At 34.2% G+C, this 24,852-nt stretch overlaps 1 protein-coding gene across 8 annotated transcripts in view; it reads right to left on the bottom strand.

Moving 5' to 3' along the window:
• Positions 1-24,852, bottom strand: part of DDHD1 (DDHD domain containing 1) — an 85,576-nt gene that overhangs the window by 29,400 nt on the left and 31,324 nt on the right. For 4 of the 8 annotated variants that reach the window (XM_076004022.1, XM_012757982.2, XM_012757984.2 and 1 more), the window contains 5 exons: positions 20,079-20,180; positions 18,039-18,167; positions 17,228-17,375; positions 8,395-8,501; positions 2,887-2,993 (listed from right to left, as the gene is read on the bottom strand). In XM_076004022.1, the coding sequence (XP_075860137.1) occupies positions 2,887-2,993; positions 8,395-8,501; positions 17,228-17,375; positions 18,039-18,167; positions 20,079-20,180 (593 nt within the window). The remainder of the gene's footprint in view (positions 1-2,886; positions 2,994-8,394; positions 8,502-17,227; positions 17,376-18,038; positions 18,168-20,078; positions 20,181-24,852) is intronic. The other 4 variants (XM_012757985.2, XM_012757987.2, XM_012757986.2 and 1 more) reach the window with 1 other exon arrangement.

Here is a 24,852-nt window from a genome sequence, read left to right as displayed (position 1 = left end):
AGACGGGGTCTCACTCTTGCTCAGGCTGATCTTGAACTCCTGACCTCGAACGATCCTCCTGCCTCGGCCTCCCAGAGTGCTAGCATTACAGGTGTGAGCCATTAGGCCCGGCCTCGTTATTCTATAGACACTATTTTGGGTTAGACTATTATCATCTCTTGCTGGAATCTATGAAGATAGAAGTGGGGTGCGTGATAGAACTATTTTTTCCTATTTCCCTCCTCTTAAGAAAATTGAAAATATTTGGGAGGAACACTATCTGCCTTTGCTAAATCCAAGTCAATTTATTAGTTTATAAAAATGAAAATGTGTCAAAAAGTGCTCAGAAAATATTTAGCAAATTAAACTTAAAAGTTAATTTAATACACACAAAAACAATAAACTTGCTAACTTTGAAATGCTTTACATATTTATTATAAAGATAGCTGTAGGTTACTGAACCTCAAGAAATCTATGATCTCTACTTAGAAAGCATATATATTAAACCCTATTGCTAGGCTCTATTCCATATTTAGTTTTTCAAAGCTTAGTAATATTTTTAGATTAAAAAAAATTGATGAAAGAAAGCTCCCACAGAAAACATCAAACCCTTCCTTATGAAAACAGAAGTGTCTCAGGCAGCAATGCACCTGCTTCATCATTGGAGAATTTTACTCAGGATTTGGAAACTAAAATGATTTGATATTAGGGCACCTGTAATAATAGTTAATGATTGTTGACTGCTATGTGCCACATGTTAATATGAACATTATCTCAACTCATCTTTCAAGAACCCTATGAAGTAGCTATTGTCAGAATATCCACTTTGCAGATGGAGAAACCATATAAAACTTAAGTGTTACAGTGGGATTAAAACTGGACTGTCACTAAAGCCCATATACAATTTGTAAAAAATGACTTCAGAATGATTTTTAGAAAAAAAATGGAGGCCATATATGATTAAGGAAAAAATATAAAAATATAATTTATTTAAATATTATAACAATAAGCCTAAACACTTTTTTTTCCAGGGGGAAAATAATTTCAAAAATTTCCATGGACTTCTGTTCCGTCATTTCACAAATGCATGCTTATGCACTGTAATATTTTAAACTTTCCGGAAGGCAGGGACTCATATCCTTGTACAGTACCTTATACCTAGTAAGTTCTCAATAAACAAATTTTCAATAAACATGTAGATGATCTCCTTAGTTCAAAACACCTTTAACCAGCTGATTCAGGATACACATCAAATCTTACCTGGCATTCCTGATAAAGAAATTTTACCAAAGCAACTGATTTTACTTTCAAATACCTGTACTGATTCTCCCTGTTCCCCTACTAAGAAGGGGGTAACAGCTTACAGCAAACTGACCCCATGTTAGCCAGTGTTTGGTGCTCACTAAATGTTACTGATTAAATTAAAATCCCAGGAAAGTAAAAATAATCAGCCAATAAATAAAAGACAGACTGATTATACCATGAGCACAAAAGAAAGGAGTGGTAAACAGTCTATCAGTTGGGTTCAAATCCTGGCTCTGCCACTTTGGGTGGGATACTTTGGGCAGGTCCCTTAATCTCTCTGCATCAGTTTCCTCCTGAGGAAACTGAGGAAATGAGGATACTAATGAGGATACTTCAAATGAGGACACTAATCGTATCTACTTCACAGGGTTTTTATAAAGATTAAACAAGTTAATACACGTTAGGCAATTAACAAATGTTAGTTATTCCTATGAAACAGAATTTCTTTCCCTCTTACCAATAAAGTGACAAAATGCATTTGGTGGAGATTCTCTCATTCCACGGAATAAATCTTCACCTCTCACCCCTTCAGTGTTATTTTTGTGATGCATCAGTAACACTACCATTTGAGAACTATATGAATCCATTACAGAAGTCAGGCAGTAAAAATAAGTATACTATATACAAAAAATGTAAAGGAAATTTTGTGTCTAAAACTTGTTTGTGAAGGCAACAATCACAGGTGTAATTAATCAGATTTATGAAAACTGATGTTTCTTAAAGAGCTATTTTCTAACCAATCCTCCCATCCCTGAGACCCATCCATTTTATTAAGGGTTCTACCATCTAGGTTGAAGACTATCAAATTCACTATTAAATACAGGCTATTTACAGATTAATGAATTCTCATTTGCTTTTATTTTATTGAGATAAAATAGGGTCTTGCTGTTACCCTAGGCTGGAGTACAGTGGCAAGATCATAGCTCACTGCAGCCTCAAACTTCTGGGCTCAAGATCCTCCTGCCTTAGCCTCTTGAGTAGCTAGAGCTAGAGGTGCATGCCACCATGCCCAGCTAATTTTTTTAAAAATTTATTTTGTAGAGACAGGGTCTCACTATGTTGCCCAGGATGGCCTTGAACTGGCCTCAAGTGATCCTCCTGTCTTGGCCTCCCAAAGTGCTTGGATACAGGGTGAGTTACCACGCCTGGCTCTCATTTGCTTTTTAAAAAAGAGCATAGGCCGGGCGCGGTGGCTCACGCCTGTAATCCTAGCTCTTGGGAGGCCGAGGCGGGCGGATTGCTCAAGGTCAGGAGTTCAAAACCAGCCTGAGCAAGAGCGAGACCCCGTCTCTACTATAAATAGAAAGAAATTAATTGGCCAACTGATATATATAGAAAAAATTAGCCGGGCATGGTGGCGCATGCCTGTAGTCCCAGCTACTCGGGAGGCTGAGGCAGAAGGATCACTCAAGCCCAGGAGTTTGAGGTTGCTGTGAGCTAGGCTGACGCCACGGCACTCACTCTAGCCTGGACAACAAAGCGAGACTCTGTCTCAAAAAAAAAAAAAAAAAAAAAAAGAGCATAAAATGTTAAAATTCAGGACATTTATATTGTATCACTCTAAAAAATACCCAACAGCAATAAAATAATCATGACACTTACTTCATCTCTATAAAGTGGGCTAGTATAATACATTATGTCCATTGCACTGCTGTTCAACATATCCCTTAAACCTCGTACTTTGTCAGGAGTAATGGAATCAACAGTGTCTACAAAACAAAAAAAGCAAAACAACAACAACAAAATTAAAATCATAATAAAAGATCTGTTTTAGGGAAAAAGTAAATGTGAAAAAAATTACATTGCTTGAAATAATAGCTCTTTAGGTTAACATTTAAATATTCAAGACCAGGTTTGGCTCTTATGGTACTTCCCTTCTTGCAAAATATTGCAAGAAAAAAACAGTACAAAAGGGGACATGAAAAGAAAAGGAAGAAGGCCATTATCAAATGCATAAAGCCTCATCCATCCTTTTTTATATGTACTGGCTTTTGTACGACATTCAGGGGTACCCAGAACAAAACTAGGCCATATACTGGAACAAGTTATCAAAGGACACAATCCAACTTTTTCTGTACCTCCTTTTCGGTTTCCTTTCAATTCTCTCTCTCTCTCTCTCTCTCTCTCTCTCTCTCTCTCTCTCAAATCTATGAAGCTTGGGCTTGGCAATACCCACGTGGAATGCCTAGAGCCACTGGTGGCAAATCAGCAACAATAACAAAAAAGTTCCCCACATTTCACATGTATGTATCTGCAGTGCACTAAGATTCTACAGGTAAGAACTGTCAATCACAAATATACACAAAGGTGTATAAATTAGCAACGGGCCTCATCACTAAACAAGATAAAGTTGCTGTAATTTACTACACTGACATAAAGCTTACATAAATTGTGTTACAAACCAGTACAGTCTTTGATGAGTCGCACCTAACCTATGGAATGTCTACCTTGGAAAGATTATTCTATTTATTTATTTTTGAGACAGAGTCTCACTCTATTGCCTGGGCTAGAGTACCCTGGCATCAGCCTAGCTCACAGCAACCTCAAACCCCTGGGCTCGAGCAATCCTTCTGCCTCAGCCTCCCAAGTAGCTGGGACTACAGGAGCAGGCCACCATGCCCGGCTACTTTTTCTATATATTTTTAGTTGGCCAATTAATTTCTTTCTATTTTTAGTAGAGACAGGGTCTCGCTCTTGCTCAGGTTGGTTTTGAACTCCTGATCTTGAGTGATCCTCCTGCCTCATCCTCCCAGAGAGCTAGGATTATAGGTGTGAGCCACCACGCCCTGCTGGTTATTCTAGTTAGATACTGAATAACATCATTAGAGGGGCAAAAAATTTTTCATTTCTTATAGAAGTATAAAGAAGTACTATACTTGGATGAATATTATTATTTTAAAGAACAAGGTGGCATAGAAAAAGCTTATGATTTTAGTTAAGTACAATTTCTATTACCCTCTAGTTTTTCACTGCATTGTCTCTAGGTTATTTTATTTTTACTTCTTTCTTACTTTAATACAATGTAGTAATAACTGGAAGGCAATGACAAGCAAAGGCTAAAAGTCTTTTCAAAGATATAAAGGGAAATATTTTGGCTTTTCATGGATGCACAATATATTTATACCCTGTGCCTATTTTTAAATTGTAAAAGTGAAAGGTGTGACTTACATGTCAATTTAATACATTCTGAAAAAAATTTTTTACTGTGAAATACATGCACATACAGAAGAGGGTATAAATATATATAGGCAGTTGAAAAATAACTTATAAAAAGAAAAACATGTTCCTACTAGTGTAATAATACTGCCAGTATCTTATTACCCTAAATAATCAGAGACCTATTCCTCTCCAACAATGAGTAACCAACAATGAGCATTTTATTAATCATGCTTTCCTTTTCTTTATTGATTTTACTATGTGTTCAATAATATTAATAATCGTAGTCAATTACTTCTACAGCATTTACTATGTGCCAAAGCCAAAATATTTTATTTCATTTTGCCTGATTCTGAACATTGTGTAAATTGAGGTATTGTCTATGGTTCACACCCCCCTCCAAATATGCTTCTGAGATTGTTGAAGCACATAGCTCTAATTCACTCATTTTCACTCCTATATAGTGGTTTCCTCTATACATATAATTTATCCATTCTCCTTTGAGAGACATTGGGTTGTTTTTAGTTTTTTGCTATTATAAACTATGATCCTGACATTGTTTTACATGTCTCCTTGAGGCACATGTGTAAGAATTTCTTTAGAGTATATATGTAGGAGTACAATTGCTGTCATAGGGCACATACACATTCAACTTTACAAGATTATGTCAAATCATCTTCCAAAGTGATTGTACCAATTTACATCCCACCAACAGTGAATAAAAATCCTCGCTGCTATATACTCTCAACACTTGGTATTGTTACTTTCTTAATTATTTACCTGAAGGGTGTGAATGATATTTCATTGCAGTTTTAATTTATATCTCCTTGATTACTAGGGTGATGTATATTTCATATATATGTATATATATACTTATACCTGTATTTTTCCCCTTTTCTTTTCCATTTAAAGTTCCTGCTCTTTTATCCTGGATATTAAAGCTTTGGTGGTTATACCTGATGATCTGTTATAACATCTTTTCCCAGTGTGTGGCTTATCTTTTATTCTTTATGGTTTATGCTCTATTGATAAATAGAAGTTCTTAATTTTAATCTACTCAAATTTATCCATGTTACTTTAGAATTATGTTTTTGTGTATTAAAAATTCCTTCCTTACCTTCATAAAGATAAGATACTCGTATTTTTTTCTAAAATTTTTAAAGTTCTTGGCTTTCATATACATATTATGCCTTTGATTCATTTGAAATGTGAAATAGGGATCATTTTTCACTCCCCCTGCCTCAGGATAACCAGTTTACCAAACCCCATTTAGGGAATAGGCCATCCTTTCAGCAATGATCTGTAATGCCAGCTCTGACATATACCAGATTTCCAAATTAAGCACAGGTCTGTTAAGGGAGTCTTTAATCTAGTGCACGAATCTATTTGGCGATCCTTGTGCTAACACCAGTAAACAGTCTTAATTATAAAAGTTAAATAGAGTAATAAGTCTAGCTATCTAGTAGGACAGGATACCCTCCTCCATTCTCTTGTTCTGTGTCTTGGCTATTTTTGTCCTTTTATAATCGTTTTAGAATCAGCTTGTCAAGTTTCATGAAAAATTATGAGATTTAGATTGGAACTGCAAAGAATCTATAGATCAATTTGGTTCCATGAGGTGGGAAGTGTGAAAAAAATATATAAAAATATAGATCAGTTTGGGAGAATCAACATTTCTGGGATAATGAATGATCCAATCTAAGAAAATTATCTATCTTTGTGTTTAAGTTGTATTTATTATCTTAATAGTTTTAACTTAATATTAATATAAATATACATCTTTTGTTAGATTTCTTAGAACCGTGTATTTTTGATACGATTTCTGCTTGTTGCTGGTTTACAAAAATGCAATTATTTTATATATGGACCATCTATTTTACAGCCTTGATAAACTATCTTTTTTTTTTTTTTTTTTTTTTTGAGACAGAGTCACTCTCTGTTGCCTGGGCTGGGCTAGAGTACCATGCCATCAGTCTAGCTCACAGCAACCTCAGACTCCTGGGCTCAAGCTATCTTCCTGCCTCAGCCTCCCGGGTAGCTAGAACTACAGGCATCTGCCACCATGCCCGGCTAATATTTTTTCGTATGTTTTTGTTAGTTCTTTGGCTAATTTCTTTCTATTTATAGTAGAGATAGGGACTCGTTCTTGCTCAGATGGTGTTGAACTCCTGAGCTCAAGCAATCCTCCTGCCTTGGCCTCCAAGAGAGCTAGGATTACAGGCATGAGCCACTGCACCTGGCCTGATAAACTATCTTAAAATTCTAATAATTTTTCTGTATATTCTGAGTATACAACCATATGACCTGCAAATCAAAACAGACGTTTGACTCCTCGTAACTATTACTGCTTTTTCTTATCTTATTATACTGCTCAGACTTCAAGTAGAATGTTTAAATTATAAGAGTGAAAATCCTTAGCTAATTCCTGACTTAAAGAAAATGTTTTTAGCCTTTCACTACCAATAAGCACAATAATGTTCACTGTGGGTAGATACCCTTTTATTATTATTTTTAAATTTATACACAGTAAAATTGACTGTGAGTTTTACATAACCACCACCATGATCAGGACGCAGAACTGTTCCATCACCCTAAAAAACTTCCACATACTGCTCCAATGAATTCAAACTCTCCTCCTCCCCTCAACCCTGGCAACTAATGATTTGTTCTCTGTCCTTGAAGTTTTGTCTTTTCCAGAATGTCATATAAATGAAAGCATGAAGTATGTAGTCTTGCAAGACTGTCTTTGAAAACTCATCATAATGCTTTTGAAACTACCATAGTTTAAAGCTTAACAAAAATTACAAACTCAGGGGTTTAGTAAGGCTAATTCATCCATGTTGTGTACATCCTGAATAGCCTAAGAAATTTATCTGCATGAATGGGAAAAGCCCAAAGAATAGTATTGTTATTACACTAGAACACTGTGGTCACATTTTTTTTTAACTCATCACTATTTTTGATGGCATTTTGGTTTGATAAGCTATACCTGACATTCCTAACTGTCCATGAGACAGAATTATAAACCTGGAAGAATCCTTAGAAATCATCCAGGGAGGCAGGTTAGCACTGTGATGAACATGGACTCTGACTGGCATCATATACACCTGGATTCTGCCTGACATTCTTAAATTTACTTTTTACTGAGTTTCAGTTTCTTAATCAGTAAAAATGGAGAAAATAAAGTAGATATTTCATAGATTTTTGAGAAAATTAAATGAGATACTCCATATAAAATGCACAGCACAGTGCCAGACACATAGTGAAGGCTCCATGAAGGCAACTGCTTAATTATGTCTGATATAATTCTCTCAATTTCTAGATTATATAAATAATTAACCTAAACATTCTATTGTAGTGGCTTTAATATTTAGAGGACACAACTTTATGTAAAGAAAGATACATGTTTTGGCTGATAACAGCTCTTTAAGGAAAAAAATCTAAAATGGTTTTATTTAAATAAATGTATAAATTCTCTGTGTTAGATTATAATTCACTGGCCCAGGGAATGCATGAATAATAGCAATGAAAACAAACAAAAAACAAAACAACACTGAGAATTTTATCTTCCAAGTATACGGGAGGAAAAGTATTAGGTAGAAAATGTAAGCTCATATGGAATTATAGACAACAAATGATTTAAAAGTACTGACAAATCACATTAGTGTTAAAAACTTTAGAAAACATTTTATTCCCTCTACATTGCACCTTCGCTCCCAATCCAGAGAGGACATGCATGAAAACAGTGCTATCTATGAAATTTATTATATATGGTGGTCCAAATAATATAATTATTTTACAAGTCAATGGATTTATAAACAGAACAGAGAGAGAGTAACTAAACTGAAGATACTTTGTTCCCAATGAGCAAAAAGTGTTTTCTAAAATTTTCTATTATATATTTGGTAAAAGTTTGCCATTGGATAAACTATTCAATTTTTAAACAAAACATACCTCCATCAAGAGCAAGCTTTGACCGCCATTCAACAGGGAGAAATTCAACATGTGTTGCATGGTTAGAAAAATGCCTTTCTTCTATTTTTCTTGCAGCCTCTCTCATCCTAAAATAAATAAATAAATAAGCAAATAAAACTTTATGAGAATAACTTCACGTATTTATATAAAACATCTTTTATCATAACACTTCCATTTGCTTATGACTTCATCCAATTATACAGGGTGTACCCAAAGTTGCCATACATAGGGAAAATAGGAAATTGTAGCTAAATGTACCTTTATTTACAAAATATTCATTACAAAATTTTTGCTACAATCCTGCCAGCAACATGTAAGGGTTCCAATTTTTCCACATCATTGCTAACACTGGTTAATTTCCCTTTTTTTTGATGAGAGTCATCCTCTTTGCTGTTCTGAATTGCATCTCTCTAATAACTAATGATGCTGAGCATCTTTTCATATGCATACTGATTATTTGTATATGCTATTTGATGAATGTCTACTCAACTCCTTTACCCATTTTAAAAATTGGGTTATTTCTTTTTCTCAACTTTTGAGTTATAAGAGTACTTTATATATCCTAGACTTAACAGATATATGATTTGCAAATTTTCTTCCATGCTGAATGAAGATTGTCTTCATTCTTCGTAGTGGCCTCTGAAGAACAAAAGTTTTCAAATTTTGACAAAATCTAATTTATCTATTTTTTTCTTTTATGGCTTCTACTTTTGATATCTTATCTCCAAAACCATTGTCTAATCCAAGGTCATGAAGATTTACTCCTATATTTTCTTTTAAGAGTTTTATAGTTTTAGGTCTTACATTTAGGTCTTTGAATCATTTTGAATTAATGAATTAATTCATTAATTTTTGTATACAGTATGAGATGGAGGTTCAACTTCATTCTTTTGCATGTGCATATCCAGTCGTTCCAGCTCAATTTGTTGAAAAGACCATTCTTTCCACAATGAATTGCCTTGGCATTGCTGTCAAAGATCAACTGAACTCTAATTCTATCCCATTGACCTATGTCTATTCCTATGCCAGCCAGGACCACAATGTCTTGATTACTAGAGTTTTGTAGCAAGTTACAAAATCAGGAAGTGTGAGTCCTTCACATTTTTATTCTTTTACAAGATTGTTTTGGCTATTCTGGGTCCCTTCTATTTCCATGTAAATTTTAGGATCAGCCTATCCATTTCTCCAAAAAAGACAGGTGAGATTTTTTTAGGGGGCACAGGTAATATTTTAATAGGGATTGTGCTCAATGTGTACATCAATTTGGGAAATGTTGCCACATTAACAACATTCAGTTTCCTAACCCACAAACACAGGATGTCTCTTCAATTTATTTAGGTCTTCAATTTCTTTCAGTGGTGTACTATATTTTTCAGAGTACAAATCTGGCTCTTCTTTTGTTAAACTTATTCCTAAGTCTTTTATTATTTTGATGCTAAAGTAAAATAAATAGCTTTCTTAATTTCATTTTCAGATTGTTCATTGCTAGTATATAAATACAACTGATTTTTGTATATTAACTTTGTAAACTGCAACTTTGCTGAGTTCATTTATTAGCCTGCATTTTTTTTGTGTGTGTGTGTTCCCCGGATCTTTTATATATAATGTTATCTGCAAACAGAGATAGTTTACTCTTCTTTTCTAATCTGGATGCCTATTGTTTCTTTTTCTTGCTTAATTGTTCTGGCTGATATGTATAGTATAATGCTGAATAGAAGTAGGACGGGAAACCATTAAAGTATAATTTTAGCCATGGACTTTTTGTAGCTGTCTTTTACCAAGTTGAGAAAGTTCCCTTCTGTTTCCAATTTCCTAAGTGTTTTTATTATGAAAGCGTGTTGGATTTTGTCAAATGCCATTTCTGCATCCAAAAACCCCGTGATGTGTTTTTTTCCCCTTTCATTCTACTTGTGTGGTGTATAACCTTGATTGATTTTTTTAAATGTTGAACCAACCTTGCATTCCTGGAATGTATCCCACTTAATCATCACGTATGACCACCCCTTTATAAATGTTGCTGGATTCAGTTTGGTATTTTGTTGGGAATTTTTGTGGTCTGTATTCACAAGGGATATTGGTCTATAGTTTTCTTTTCCTTAAATGCTTTTATCTGTTTTGGGGATAAGGGTATAAGAGACTCATAGAGTGAGTTGGAAAATCTTCCTCTTCTATTTTTTGGAATTTGTGAAGAATTGGTGCTAATTCTTCCACTTTTTCCGTTTTTGTAAGAGATGGTCTATGTTGCCTACACTAGGGTACAGTGGCTGTCCACAGGTGCAATAATTGCACATGACAGCCTCAAACTGCTGAGCTCAAGTAATCTTCCTGCCTTAATCTCCTGAGTGGTTGGGACTACGTGCATGCCACTGCTCCTGGCTTAATTCTTTTAATGTTTGGTAGAATTCACCAGTGAGGATTCTGGTCTGGGCTTTTGTTTTTTGTTTTGGTGGGAAGTTTTTTTTTTTTTTATTTTTTATTTTTTAATTTGAGACAGGGTTTCACTCTGTCATCCAGGTTAGAGTGTATTGGTGTCATCATTAGCTCACGGCAACTTCCAACTTCTGGGCTCAAGTGATCTTCTTGCCTCAGCCTCCTGAGTAGCTGGGACTAAAGGCATGTACCACAATGCCTGGATAATGTTAACATTTTTTTGTGTATGGGGTGGGGGTGGGGGTCTTGCTATGTTGCTCAGGTTGGTCTCAAACTCCTGGCCTCAAATGATCCTCCTGCCTTGGCCTCCCAAAGTCCTACGGTTACAGGCATGAGCCATTGGGCCTAGCCTGGTAGGAAGTTTTTTGATTATTAATTCAAATGCTTTACTTGTTACAGGTTTATTCAGATATTCTATTTCTTCTTACTCATTACCCAACCAAGTTTTGGTAGTTTGTGTCTTTCTGGGAAACTGATTACTGAAACAGTTTCTATAGTTTATGTCTTTCTAGGGCAGGTGTCCTTAAACTGTGGCCCACGGGCCACACGCGGCCTGCCGAGGACATTTGTCCAGCCCACTGGGTGTTTTTGCCGCCGCTGCCTGTCCTGCTTAGCAGCCGACTGGTCCCGGGCCCACAGTGCGCATGTGTGGAATGTGCACCACACTCTCCAACAGCCCTCCAACGGTCTGGGGGATAGTGAACTGGCCTCCTGTTTAAAAAGTTTGAGGACCCCTGTTCCAGGTATTTATCCATTTTAACTAGGTTATATAGTTTGTTGGCATAGAATAATGCACAGTATTTCCTTATAATCCTTTTTATTTCTATAAGACTGGTAATGTCCCCTCTTTTATTCTTAATTTTAGTAATTTGAGTCTTCTTTTTTTCCTTTGGTCAGTAAAAGGGTTCTTAATTTTGTGGATCTTTTCAAAGAATAAGAGGAATATGTAGAGATCTTTCTCATTTTATTTTACAATCGCATACTACTCCATCATATAATAGCTGTAGTTTATCAACCAGTCTCTTACTGGTGAACATTTAGGTATTTAATAACTTCCTATACAAGTAATGATGCAACAAATAGCCTTGTGAATGTCTCTTTTTGTAATTTTTGCTGATATTATCTTTGGGATAGAGTCCTAGAAGTAGGCTTGCTGGGTTAAAGGATAAACACATATGTAATTTTGATATATTGCCACATTGCCTTCTTCACTGCATTCCACTAGTGCTTTGAGAATATCTATTACCTATACCCTAGCCAAAAGAGTTTGTTGTCAAATTCTGGACTTTTGGTAATCTAATAGTCTAGAAATGACATTTTAGTTAAGTTTACATTTCATGAGCAAAGGTTAAGCACCTTTTTATATGCTTAAAAGCCATTTGCATTTCCGTTTTTGGGAACTGGCTGTTCATATGTTTATCCCATTTTTCTAAAAGGTGGTTGGACATATTTTTAGAACATTTTAATGTATTAGGGATCCTTTGTCTGTGATATAAGTTGCAAATGTTTTCTCAGTTTGCCTTATTTATTTTTGCCATATGGTTTTTTGGATGATATATTTATAAGTATTTTTCCTTATTGCTTCTGGATCAAGTCAGTTAGGATAGTTATCTCTATTCTTAAGTTCTAAAAGAATTCAAACTCCTTTAAAAAAATCCCTAGTACTTGTATGTTTTCATTTCTTTTCTTCTTCTTTTTTTTTTTTTTTTAGACACAGGGTCCAGCTATGTCACCCACGCTGATTCTCCTGCCTTACCATCCTGAATAGCCAGGACTATAGGCACATGCCATTGTGGTGGCCGAGGAGGGTAGATCGCTCAAGGTCAGGAGTTCAAAAACAGCCTGAGCAAGATCGAGATCCCGTCTCTACTAAAAATAGAAAGAAATTAATTGGCCAACTAAAAATATATAGAAAAAATTAGCCAGACATGGTGACACATGACTATGGTCCCAGCTACTTGGGAGGCTGAGGCAGGAGGATGGCTTGAACCCAGGAGTTTGAGGTTGCTGTGAGCTAGACTGACGCCACAGCACTCTAGCCAGGGCAGCAGAGTGAGACTCTGTCTCAAAAAAAAAAAGGGAAAGAATGGGAAAAAAGGGAAAGAAAGAGGAAAGAAGTAGGGAGGGAGAAGGCAAAAGAGAAAAAGAGAAGGAGAGAGAAGAAAGGAGAAGAGATGAGAGGAGAAGTGAAAGATGGATATGCTGTGGTTACGTCCCCAAGTCTGCCTTACTAAAAATGGTAAAATATATTTCTTAAATTTATAGGTCTTGGCTGCATGAGAAACACTGAGACCAATGGGGGCCGGGGGAAATGAGAAAAGGAATGATTTAATAATATTATAAGATAGGTCAGAGTATAACCCATTACTGTGCCACTACATTGCCATGCCCAAAAATCAAAGTTTTTTTTTTCAGTTCTATTATAAGGTTATTCAACTTTCAAGTTCTTCTGCTAGAAAATGAATATTTAATTCATATTTTGAAAAGGGAAGAAAGAGATTAATAGTATTTAATAACTACTGTCCAATTAGGGCTCATTAAACTGCTCTGAAAAAATAAATGTGTGTGTGTGCACACGCGTTAAGGAGGGAAATACAAACTCAGAAACAATGATCTCCAAAGATACATTTTTTTGGTATTATACTGGTAAGGGAAATACACAGGTTCCCCATCACATAACAGAAACACTGTGCTAGCCTTAAGTACTCAGCATAATTGTTACAAAGTAGGCAAACAGGTATCGAAATAACTGTGAGGCCTAGGAAGAGTGTCCAGCACTTTCCTGGGTGCCTCAGTACTTTCTTGCCCTGAGACAGCCAGCTCAAACTGGCCCCTTACTGCTTTAGAGCTGCTATGGTTGTCCCGTAGCGTCCTTTAGCTAACTGTAATTAATACTAAAATCCCCACCTAGAGGGAAACTGTAATATCATTAACATAACATGGGTTATATGACAGCATATGATGGTGGTACTATGCCTGTGAGATATGTTTCACTGTGAACAAGCAAAGATACAATGTAAAAACTCTGCATTATTCATTGGGAAGAGATTTAAGGCCAGGACACAGGGTGGGCTGATGTGGATTTTGTAGGCAAGAAAGCTCCTGTGCCACCCAGGAGTAAGTCCCCTAGTAAGCAACCTCTAATAAACACATCTCAGTCATCAAGCTGGTCTTGTATGAGTCATTCTTTGGTTTCTCAGTCCCCTTTCAGTTTGGGGATTGGTTTTTTCTATTTTGTCTCAGGATTTTCATTTAAAAAGTGGCTATTCAAAGGTACAATCATAGTGCTTTACACCCTTGAATTTCTTGGCTCAAGTGATCCAAGATACATTTTAATATTTTGATTTGTGAGCCACATGAATGTATTTCCCATTCAACAGCATACGTTTTGCTGGCATTCTTGTCTGCTATTGTTTCTTCTCCCCGTTTTCTTATACTTACACCTTTTTTCTTTTTCAAATTCCTTTGCTAGCATTGTTAGTGAGGCTTCAGGAGGGAATTAAGATAAGCATGTGTTCAACCTATTATGTTCAACTAAAAATCTCTTTATATTCTAAAAAATTTATAGCTTTACAATTACTAATTTAGGTATTAGATATGTAACTTCAATGAAGATTTCCCTTGTAGTAAAACTCCACAAAGAGTAAATCCAATTGTATTTAAAATATGGTACCTTCATTCCTTTTATTAATAGTAAACCAATTATGACATTCTCAAACATTATCTATAAACTTTTCCTCAACCTACGTAAATAAACATTTTGCTGAATAAAAGTGATTAAAACCAGTTTGAATTCATTAGCAAGTTCATTAAAATAAGGTAAAAGGTAAAAAACCTCTATTTCCAGGCATCTGAAACATAATTTCAAGAGATTCTTAGAGAACAAAAGGAATGGAGAGTGGTAATCCCTTAGTTTACCTTGTTCATTTCTACTACCGTCTCACAAATCAAATTCTAAGTACAAACCAGCTTCGGAATGGCACTTATACAGAGGAAGTTAATTTTACTTTCTTTCTAGGCATGGACAACTAACTTAGGAATCTGGTAGAAAGCAGGGAAAGGGTAAGAAATCCTCTGGATTTTCCCATCCATTACTAAGCAGAATTCCCTTTTGTATGAATATTTTCCATCAATTACTAAGTTATATGGAAACTTTCCCATTAAATTAACCTGTTTCTGAAAGAATGAGGGCAATCCTTACTGTAGTGGACACTTCTTTTTTTGAGCTACCTTGGATTCATTCATTTTATTTACAATAGTATCCTCTTGGTTTTTATCTGTGGCTCCACCTCTCTCTACAGTTAAGATGAAGTCAACTTCCGCCTGATTCTCGGGTGGAAATACAAGTTTCCACCAATCAGACTCTGCATGGCCACATGTATGGGTCTTGTAGTTGCATGCAACATCATTAGTTACTGAAATGCATTGAATAGCTAAGACTTCCTGGGAAAAAAAACTTACTCTTTTTTTCTTTTTTGGAGTCAGGGTCTTATTCTGTTGCCCAGGCTACAGTGCAATGGCATCATCATAACTCATTGCAACCTCAAATTCCTGGGTTCAAGTGATCCTCCTGCCTCAGACTATCTAGAATAGCTGGGACTACAGGCATTCATCACCATGCTTGGCTAATTATTCTATTCTTTTTAGAGACAAGGTCTTGCTATGTTGCTCAGGCTGGCTATTCTTTTTTCTTGAATTTGAACACAAGATGATATAAACTACATTTGGAACCACAGAAGATGTCCGAGAATAGCTCCAAAGTGAAGGAAGTAGGGTAGACAGAAACTGGATTTTGATGATTTGTTTGACAATATCATTCCTAGACTCCTCAGTTTTAAGAGTTACTAAATTCTCCTTTGGGCTTAAGCTTTTTTGGGATAGGATTTCTCTCACTCATACCAAAGAAATCAAACTAATAACCTTCTCATTTATCTATGGCTACAGAGAGAATATGCCACTAAACCTAGTTCTCAGGTTTCTAGATCTCCAAGCAAAATATTTGCACACTGACATATGAACATAAACATCATGGGAAGTAATGGACAACTCATCAGAAAATAAAATCAGGGATCAGAGGGAAGAGATTTCCATAATACACACTATGGAGATTGAAAAGGATATGGGTGGCCTGGCATTATTTGACAAGATTTTTACTTTTAGGTTGAATTGTACTTTTGCTTTAATCCATCAGCTGGCATTAAGAGATGTTATGATAAAAAGTACTGATAAAACAAAACTCAACACTGTATTATTACAGAGATGTTTTTGCTCAAGGACATAGTTTCTGGTATCACACATTATTTGCTTTATAAGGACTCAAGAAACACATTTACTTGAAGCCTCACAATCAGATAAGCTGTGCTTCTCAACAGCAAGTGATTTATTCTCATTGTAAATGTGTAACTGATCAGTTTTCTTTAGTTGTTGGTTCAGACCCAAATTTGTGGTGGAACCCCCGATCCCAACATTCTCTTTTAACACAGTCCTTAACATTTTTTAAACATACAGATTCCTCATTAGTATCTTAAAGAGTTTTTAGAATAAAGCTGAGTATAAACAAATTTATGAGGGCCAGGCAGGGTGACTCATGCCTGTAATCCTAGCACTCTGGGAGGCCAAGATGGGTGGATCATTCAAGGTCAGCAGTTCGAAACCAGCCTGAGCAAGAGTTAGACCCCATCTCTACTAAAAATAGAAAGAAATTAATTGACCAACTAAAAATATATAGAAAAAATAAGCTGGGCGTGGTGACACATGCCTGTTGTCCCAGCTACTCGGGAGGCTGAGGCAGAAGGATCACTTGAGCCCAGGAGTTTGAGGTTGCTGTGAGCTAGGCTGATGCCATGGCACTCTAGCCTGGGCAACAGAGTGAGACTCTGTCTCAAAAAAAAAAAAAAAAAAAATGTATGAGGTAAATAGCCTGCCTGGTGTATTGGTAAAGCATCCACTGTTTTCTGTGTAAAATTTACAGTTCAGTTTCCTCTGGTAGCAAAGGTTAAGAGGCTAACTGGCAAACAATTCTCAGCCTTTTCAGAGTTGTGCAACTTTGTAGTATTCTCAGTTTCTGAAGTTCAGAGACTAAGATATAAACTTAAAGCCTAGACCTTTTTCTTGCTTTTAACCTTAGATTAACATAAATTATATTAGGTTAAAAAAGGCTTTCTTATCCCTCCTCTTCTCCATACTGGGGTGGTGGTGGTGGCTGTGGTGGGAATCAAAGTAGAGTCATTCTCAAAATTTGGTCTGGACACTTGATCTATAACTTTAGAGATATTAGAATAGTTGGCACTCAAGAAATAAGCAGTGATGTGAGTAAACTGTTTATACCTTGGACAAAAGTTTGCATTACAGACTAGATATAGAATGTATTCAAAGAACTTACATGGCTGTATTTTTGATAATTCTTCCTTGGTCCATTTTCTGCCCAATGCCATGCACAACAAATACAATATGGGTAGTCTGTGATGGCTTGTCTTCTAATGTAGCTTCTTCTACATAACCTCTATGAAGTCTCGTTCCACTACTTGATGCTGTAGAAAGATTATCATCCTAAGCTTACTATTTACTCTGAGAAATAGTATTTTCACAATATGTTTAAAGAAAAAAAAAAGAAGTAAAATGAATATATTAAGAAAAAATTTCACTGGGTAGGAGGAGGAAGTAAAATTTATAAGATGATGTGTATTGATCAGCTCTGATATAAAGTAAACTGGATATGACACCAAAGCAAGAAACTATGGGAAAAAGAAAAAGAAGGAAGGATAAACTCCTTTAAAGAATTGTCTATTTTCACTGCCTCCATTTCCTTACCTTCTATTTCAGCTTCAGCCCACACCAATCTGGCTTCTGCTCCATTAATCTATCTAAGTCACCAATGACCTCATGTCACTAGATCCAATGAAAAATTTTCAGTCCTCATCTACCTTGACACTATATTTCAACTGTTGTGTGTTATTTTCACCGCCTCTGGTTTGACTGCTTTTGTGCTTTTCTAAGTATAAAATATATGTATCAATCTTATCAGATCACAATCCAACCACCTTAAAAGTTTCATTTTAACAAGGAACCCATCACTAAATTTAATACATATTTAAAATATACTAAAAATAGAATTTGAATTGTCTATTTTGGATATAAGAGAAAAAGTCAGATTCCCAAAATTTTAACAAGCTACAGTAAAACTGAACAATTACCTTTTGAAAATCCCAGTTTTTGGGTAACTGTTCTTGCAATTTTAGATGTTGTTGCATCACTATAAAGATATACTTCATCCACACTGTGCCAGTCCACATGGTTTCGACTCAACTTGAAACTATGAATAGCTGTTGCAAAAAGGAAAAACTATTTTGAAGGTCTCCAAGGCAAACTTCATTTGTGTGGAAAAATTGTAATACTCATATTTTGGAATCAATATTATCTAATAACAGATATATAACCCAGTTCAATAAAAAATATTATATTAAAAAATTTTATGTGAAGCAAGTAATAGGTAAAGACTTTATTTTATAAACGATTAACCAGGCTACAGGGAATGGCAACATGGAGTAACTATTTTAACTGCCATAATTTTAACCTCTAATATGTAGTTAATATGTGTTTTCACGATTGAAGAATTGCTTTCCCAGGTGACGTGACTAACTGTTCCTTCTACTCAAAGAGAGACCTCAACAGCTTTGACATAGAAACTTAAGTTCCATGTCTTCTGTTGATTTTATTAATACTAAAAAAAAAAAATCAAAAGATTTGTAAAAATTTCATTCAGTGCAAGACAAAATTAGACTCAGAGGGAAAAATTTACTTTTAAACTGGCAAGAGAATAATGTATTAAAATATAAGGTATTTTTGTAATGGATAGTAAAGCCAATTATCACTAGATATTACTCATCATAGCAAAAATCCAAAGTTGAAGGATATTTTATTATAATAATAAAAAATTAAGGAAACGTGTTTTTATTATGTTCAAATCAATATGGTCATTGCATTTCTGTATCTAGGGGTAAGCTTGGTGAAAATGAGGTCTTAAAAAAAAATCCAAACCTGTATCTTTAGGAATTCAAAAGCTCTATGAGCCAAGGACTGCTGTCTTGATCATTTTTAAAACCTAGCACCAAATATAGTGTCCTGGCGCAGTGCCTGGCACATATCACAAATTCAGTGATGTTTGTGGAAGCAATGAAATGAAAAAATTTACATAACATATTCACCATTTCATAATTTGATAATTCTTATATTCTGAAGGCCTTAAATTTTCCTCTATATCTCTAGTATATAAATAGAAAAAAATTCACATACCCATTCTCAGAAAACTGGGCACCTTCAAATCACTATGCCTGATTTTTTCCTTAAAACCCTTTTAAGGCAAAATATTATCCCCCATTGTATGCATAAAGACACAGAGGTACAAAGAGATTAAGTGACTTTGCCACAAAGCCTGTTTTTGGCAGAGTCTAACTCTTTTGAGGATGGGCTGAAAATAACTTCAAGCTAAATATAAAAAGATATATGCTCTGGTCAAGATCTGAGATCATAAGACATTTTTATGAAAACATATTCCCTACTAGAATACAAAGTACATTATGAGAAAATGCACTTCCTTAGTGATGCTACAAATGTAATTTCAAAAATGTATGAAAAACCAATTTAAATTTTACTTACCTGCCAGGATATATTACTAACATTATACACAAGACCAAGATTCAATTAATATAATAAACATGAACAATACCTTCAGTTCCAAAGAAAATAATGTACAAGGTTAGCTTTTTAAATAAAAGAACTATTCATACATTTAAAAAAACCTTTGCAAAGGATTAACAATTATTTATTTTTCTATTAATAATTCCATATCTGATCCAAGTCTCTACTTCAAGCTTTTTAATCTAACATTTCTAAATCACATTTTTGTTAAAATAGTTTTGAGCAATATTTGCTTAAAACATTGAAACTATAAGATTGAAATATTTAGAGAATAGCATTAAGCCAGCAAAATTTTGTTTCTCCTTAAATCATCCACATGTTGTCTTAAAGTAAAATACTGGGGAACATCCCAGTAGTACTGGAGTAAACACATACTTTACAAATGTTTATACATACTTATAATAAAGGAACACTAAGCAAAACAGCACAATGGACACAGTTTTTATAAAACTAATGATTTCTATGCTTTAAACACAACTGAATGCTATAAGCCAGAAATATAACTACACGGAGAAATAAAACTACAATTACTGTACCTTGGGAACGCTTTCGTTTAAGACCTGCCGCATCTGTACTCTCCTTATTTCCTCTCCATTTGAACAGAGAAGGGAGGGAGAAGGGAGGGAGGTGGTAGACAACTAAGAAAGCAAAAACACTGAGCTTCAAAGTAAATTTTAAATGAGGTTTGCCATTTTGCCTTTCCATTGTAGTATTAACTTTAAAAAATGAATTGTATTTGACAAACATTATTCTAAATGCTTTATTTATATTATTTCTAATTAAAAGTCAGTAAAGCAAAACATTAGTTTAATGTTTATCAAATACATGTTCTACTTTTACTGAATGAAAAAAGGCAAATGATATCTAAATTTATTAAAGACAACTATGTGATTATCACATTTAACGCCTTTGCATAGATAGGATAAAAAAAAAAGAACATAGCATATTTGAATGCTTAAGAGATTTATAAATTCCAGCTTTACAATACTAAGGTTATTTACTCTCACCAAATTTGTGACTCTGACATAGCCAACAGCTGATAAATACAAATTGAGAAAGCAATAAATAACATTTTAAATATCTAAGGCAGCTTTCCTGGAGAAGATACCAGGGTATACATTCCACTAGATACTTTTCATTACTGAACCATAATGGAGCCTTCCCTCTGAAACAAAATAATCTTTTCACAACTCTGTTCAAGTTGTTAAAAGACTTTAAAGAATAAAACTTTTAAGAACAAAAAATTATAAAATTTTAAAAAGAATAAAACTCATACTGAAAAAAATCAAATTCAAAGTTCTACTTTTAATTGTCCTTTGGGAAAGATTTATTAGTGATGAAATAACAAAAAAATCATTAGTAAGAATGTATGCTATGATATCTTGTAAGCATGAAACAGACTACAGAGCAAAGCCAGGCACAAACTTGATATTTGGCAAATCAGTAGATAACCTTAAAGTCAACATTTTCCCTGTCAAATCTTGCTAGTTATATATCAATAAATTTCTTTTCATTTTAAGTAAGCAATTATTTAAAAGTCCACTTGAAGCTTACAAATCAGTTTCTTATCAGTTCCATTAATAAATTATAGAACCTTTATGATTTAGTTCAAATTTATGTTCTAAAACATTTGATTTTCATCCTCACTCCCTTCTATATTATAATGTGACATTCAAAGGTTAAATACTGCACAAATATAAAAATATTTAATTCCTGTTGTATAGTACTAAAATATAACAAATCAGTTGTATATACAGATGAAGTATATGCAAAGATTTGTACAATAAAAATAGCTGATAAGTGCTTAAGACACTTAATACCTACACCTATATGTAACTAGATGACTATAAAAACTATAGACTAGGACTAAAAGCTGGGTTGTTACATCCAGATTATAAAAACATTTCATTGTCACAGAGAGATGGAAAATGACAATTGAAGCAATTTTCTTCACTGAAAATGTTTCTTCTTTCAAGTGCCTCTGGTCAGTTACTAAGGAATAGATATACCACTTAAACAAGGGAACAGTTTTAAACAAAAAATTCATTAGGAAAAAACTGCTAACATATTAAAGTGGATCAAACTGACACAAACTAGAGACTTTACTATCAAAGAATGAAAACTAGATTTTGTAAATTTAGTTTGTAAATTTCGTAAATATGGTAGTAAAATTAACATGAACCAATTCCATATTTGCTAAATGGGAAATGTATGGACCATATGACCACATTTAAAATTATACAAACACTTTCAGAAGCTAGTCGAGATATACAAATGAAGGCTTTTTTTCCTGAAAAAATGGTATAATTTAAGGATTAAAAAAATAAACACCCCAATATACAGATAAACAAAAAACATTTTCTCACCCCCAAAAAAGAGAAACATATTCACAAAAATTAAAGAGATATAAATGGTTCTTTACTTTCTTCTCAAACTTAATTTTCACTTGAGAGTCATTTTATTTGTTACACATCCTATAGCACAGCTATCTTTATTTTTTTCAACCCAAAGCATGGAATTAGGGTTACTACTATAAGTACACTAGAGGAAAAAAGAATTTACTATCAATTCAAACAGAGATCACTGTTAAAGGAAATTCATGTGCCAGAAAGCACTATTTAACTTTTTCTGTTTTTAAAGTTTTAGTTGGAAATTCTTATGTAGTATTAGCAAAAGTATACATAAACTCAACATACAACTGTGAATGCTAATTTATTAAATGTTAACATTAATAAAAATGTTCTTTATATATTAAAGTCTTATACAGCAATGAAAAAGATTTAAAACACTAACAATATTTTTCAATAAATTTCCTTACTACTTCACCTCTTAGGGAAATTTTCTTCATTATATAATTATGAAAGCAAGAAAATATCACAAAAGAGGGTTGCTGATGATAATGATATACTATTCCCAAGAACAGAAAAACTTAATAACCTTTCCTTTTATAAAAGCTGCCAACTTGAAAAATTCCAACCACAGGGAAGCAGCCTTGTATGTCTCAAGCCTGCCAACTATAATGAGAAAATTCCAGGCAACCTTTCTTGGACCTCAGAGAAATAAAGTTGGATAAATTTATAAAAATTAAGTAGTAACTAAAAGCTAGAAGGTGGGAATCTTCCTAGTTACCAAGAGAGAAGAAAAGGAGAGCTGGTTAGAAAGGTTAGCAAAACCCCTCCCCCTGTAACTGCTCCATCTTTTTAATTGACTTTTGAAATACTATATTCACATTACGGGATTTTTCTTATTCAGCAACAGTGATAGGATTACATACTTTACCCACCAAATTGTTCAGTGTCATAAATCCTTACGGTGCCACCAACACCTGTGTTGCCACCCCAAATTAGCTTGAACAGTAAAAATTCCATGCTTTTACTTACAATCTATCTATGACTTTATACTGATAGTGTGACTCTTACAGACAGTACATAGTTAGGTCTTGCATTCTTATCAAATCTGTCAATTTCTGCCTTTTAATCAGAGTATTAGTTGACTTATACTTACAAATATATTTGTAATTATTGATATAGGTGAATTTAAGTCTACCATTTTTCTATTTGTTTTTCTCTTTGTCTCATCTATTTTTTGTTTCTCCATTTCTTCTTTCCGGGTTTCTTTTAGTTAGGTTAATTGAGTATTTTTTAGTATTTCATTTTAATCCCTCTATTGGCCTTTTTTTTAAAAAAATCTTTTTATTTTAGAATAATTTTAGACTTAACAGAAATAGCAAAAATAGTACACAGAGTATACTGTTGGTACAAGTGTCAAACAGCAGCAAGGGTAGTGTTGATATTAGGAATGCAAGGCTGCCCAGGCCCTCAAAGTCCCTGTATTTTGTTCAGAATTCCAAAGAAGGGGGCCCTGTGGGCAGCAACGAGATAGATGGGGCTGGGAAAGAAGACGGATTGGCCTGAGCTTCCCCTATTGTTAGCATCTTGTGTAACTACAATTATCAAAACTAACAAATTAATGTTGATATAATACTATCAACTAATATATAGACTTTATTCAGATTTCTCTAGTTTTTCCACTAATATCTTTTTCTGTTCTGGAGTCCAATTCAGGATACCATATTGCGTTTTATTGTCATGTCTTCTTAGTTCCCACTAATTTTTGGCAAATTCCTCGATCTTTCCTTATCTTTCATGACCTTGACGTTTTGAACATTGGTAATTATTTTATAGAAGGCCCTCAATGTGAGTTTGAGTTTGTTTTTTCACAATTGAATTGAGGTTACACAATTTTTGACCACAGTGATGCGCAGCACTAACCCATTCAGTTCAACCTTTTTTACTGATTATTGCATGTGCCTGGATAAATTGTAAAATGAGTGAAATAGCAATCTAGTACTAGATTTAAGTATTTATCAAATTACTTATTTGAAGGCCTGATTTTATTTGTATCATTCATCCCAAGTTAAACAATAGGCTTCCATTTGTTAAACTGCTAGATAAACATTTCCTGGCCTAGTGGGTGAGGTGAATAGAGAATCAATTTTAACTCTAGAGATAACTAAATTCAGATTAAAGCATATAAATCACAAGAAATAATTATCTTTTGGGGAGTTATCTTTATTTGAATGCTAAAAAAGGGTTGTACAGTATACTAAACTTCCATCAGTCTCTTTAACTCAATGCTCATTTTGAGATTACTAGGAAAATTAATAAGGAGAAAAATACTGAATACAGTCGGCACTCCCTATCTGTGGATTCAACCAACCATGAATCAAAAATACTTAGGAAAGAAACAAAAAACAACAATAAAAAATAATACAAATAAAAAATACAGCATATAAGTATTTACATAGTATTTGTATCATATTAGGTATTATAAGTAATCTAGAGATGATTTAAAGTATATGGGAGGATGTGCACAAGTTATATGCAAATATTACACCATATATATAAGGAACTTGAGCATCCTCAGCTTTTGGGATCCATGGGGCATTCTGGAACCAATTCCACATGGATACCAAGGGATAACTATACACCCAATCTATATGTGTCAACAGCTATCTTAACAAAACAAGGTCAGAAGAAAAAAGGAATTATTCATTTTAATGTCCCTGAAGGCAAAAAAACTCTTTAATTTCTTTGAAATCCCCTAGAGAACTTAATAAGTCTCTGAATATAGTATTTTAAAAAAATGTTTTTAATCACTAAATGGGACTTTTCTGGAAAGCCATATTTGAATAGCTCCACTGTACTGTGATCACCTACTCTCTTCAAATATCCAAAAGATATTCCAAATATCTTTTAAGAATATGTGATATTCACTGTCTACTATGTTATCCCATACTTATTCTTTTTG

This window comes from Microcebus murinus, chromosome 6, assembly GCF_040939455.1.
Source record: "Microcebus murinus isolate Inina chromosome 6, M.murinus_Inina_mat1.0, whole genome shotgun sequence".
In the NCBI taxonomy this organism is placed as follows: Eukaryota; Metazoa; Chordata; class Mammalia; order Primates; family Cheirogaleidae; genus Microcebus; species Microcebus murinus.
Note: the sequence above shows the minus strand (reverse complement) of the source record. Positions and strands in the feature narration are given on the sequence as shown.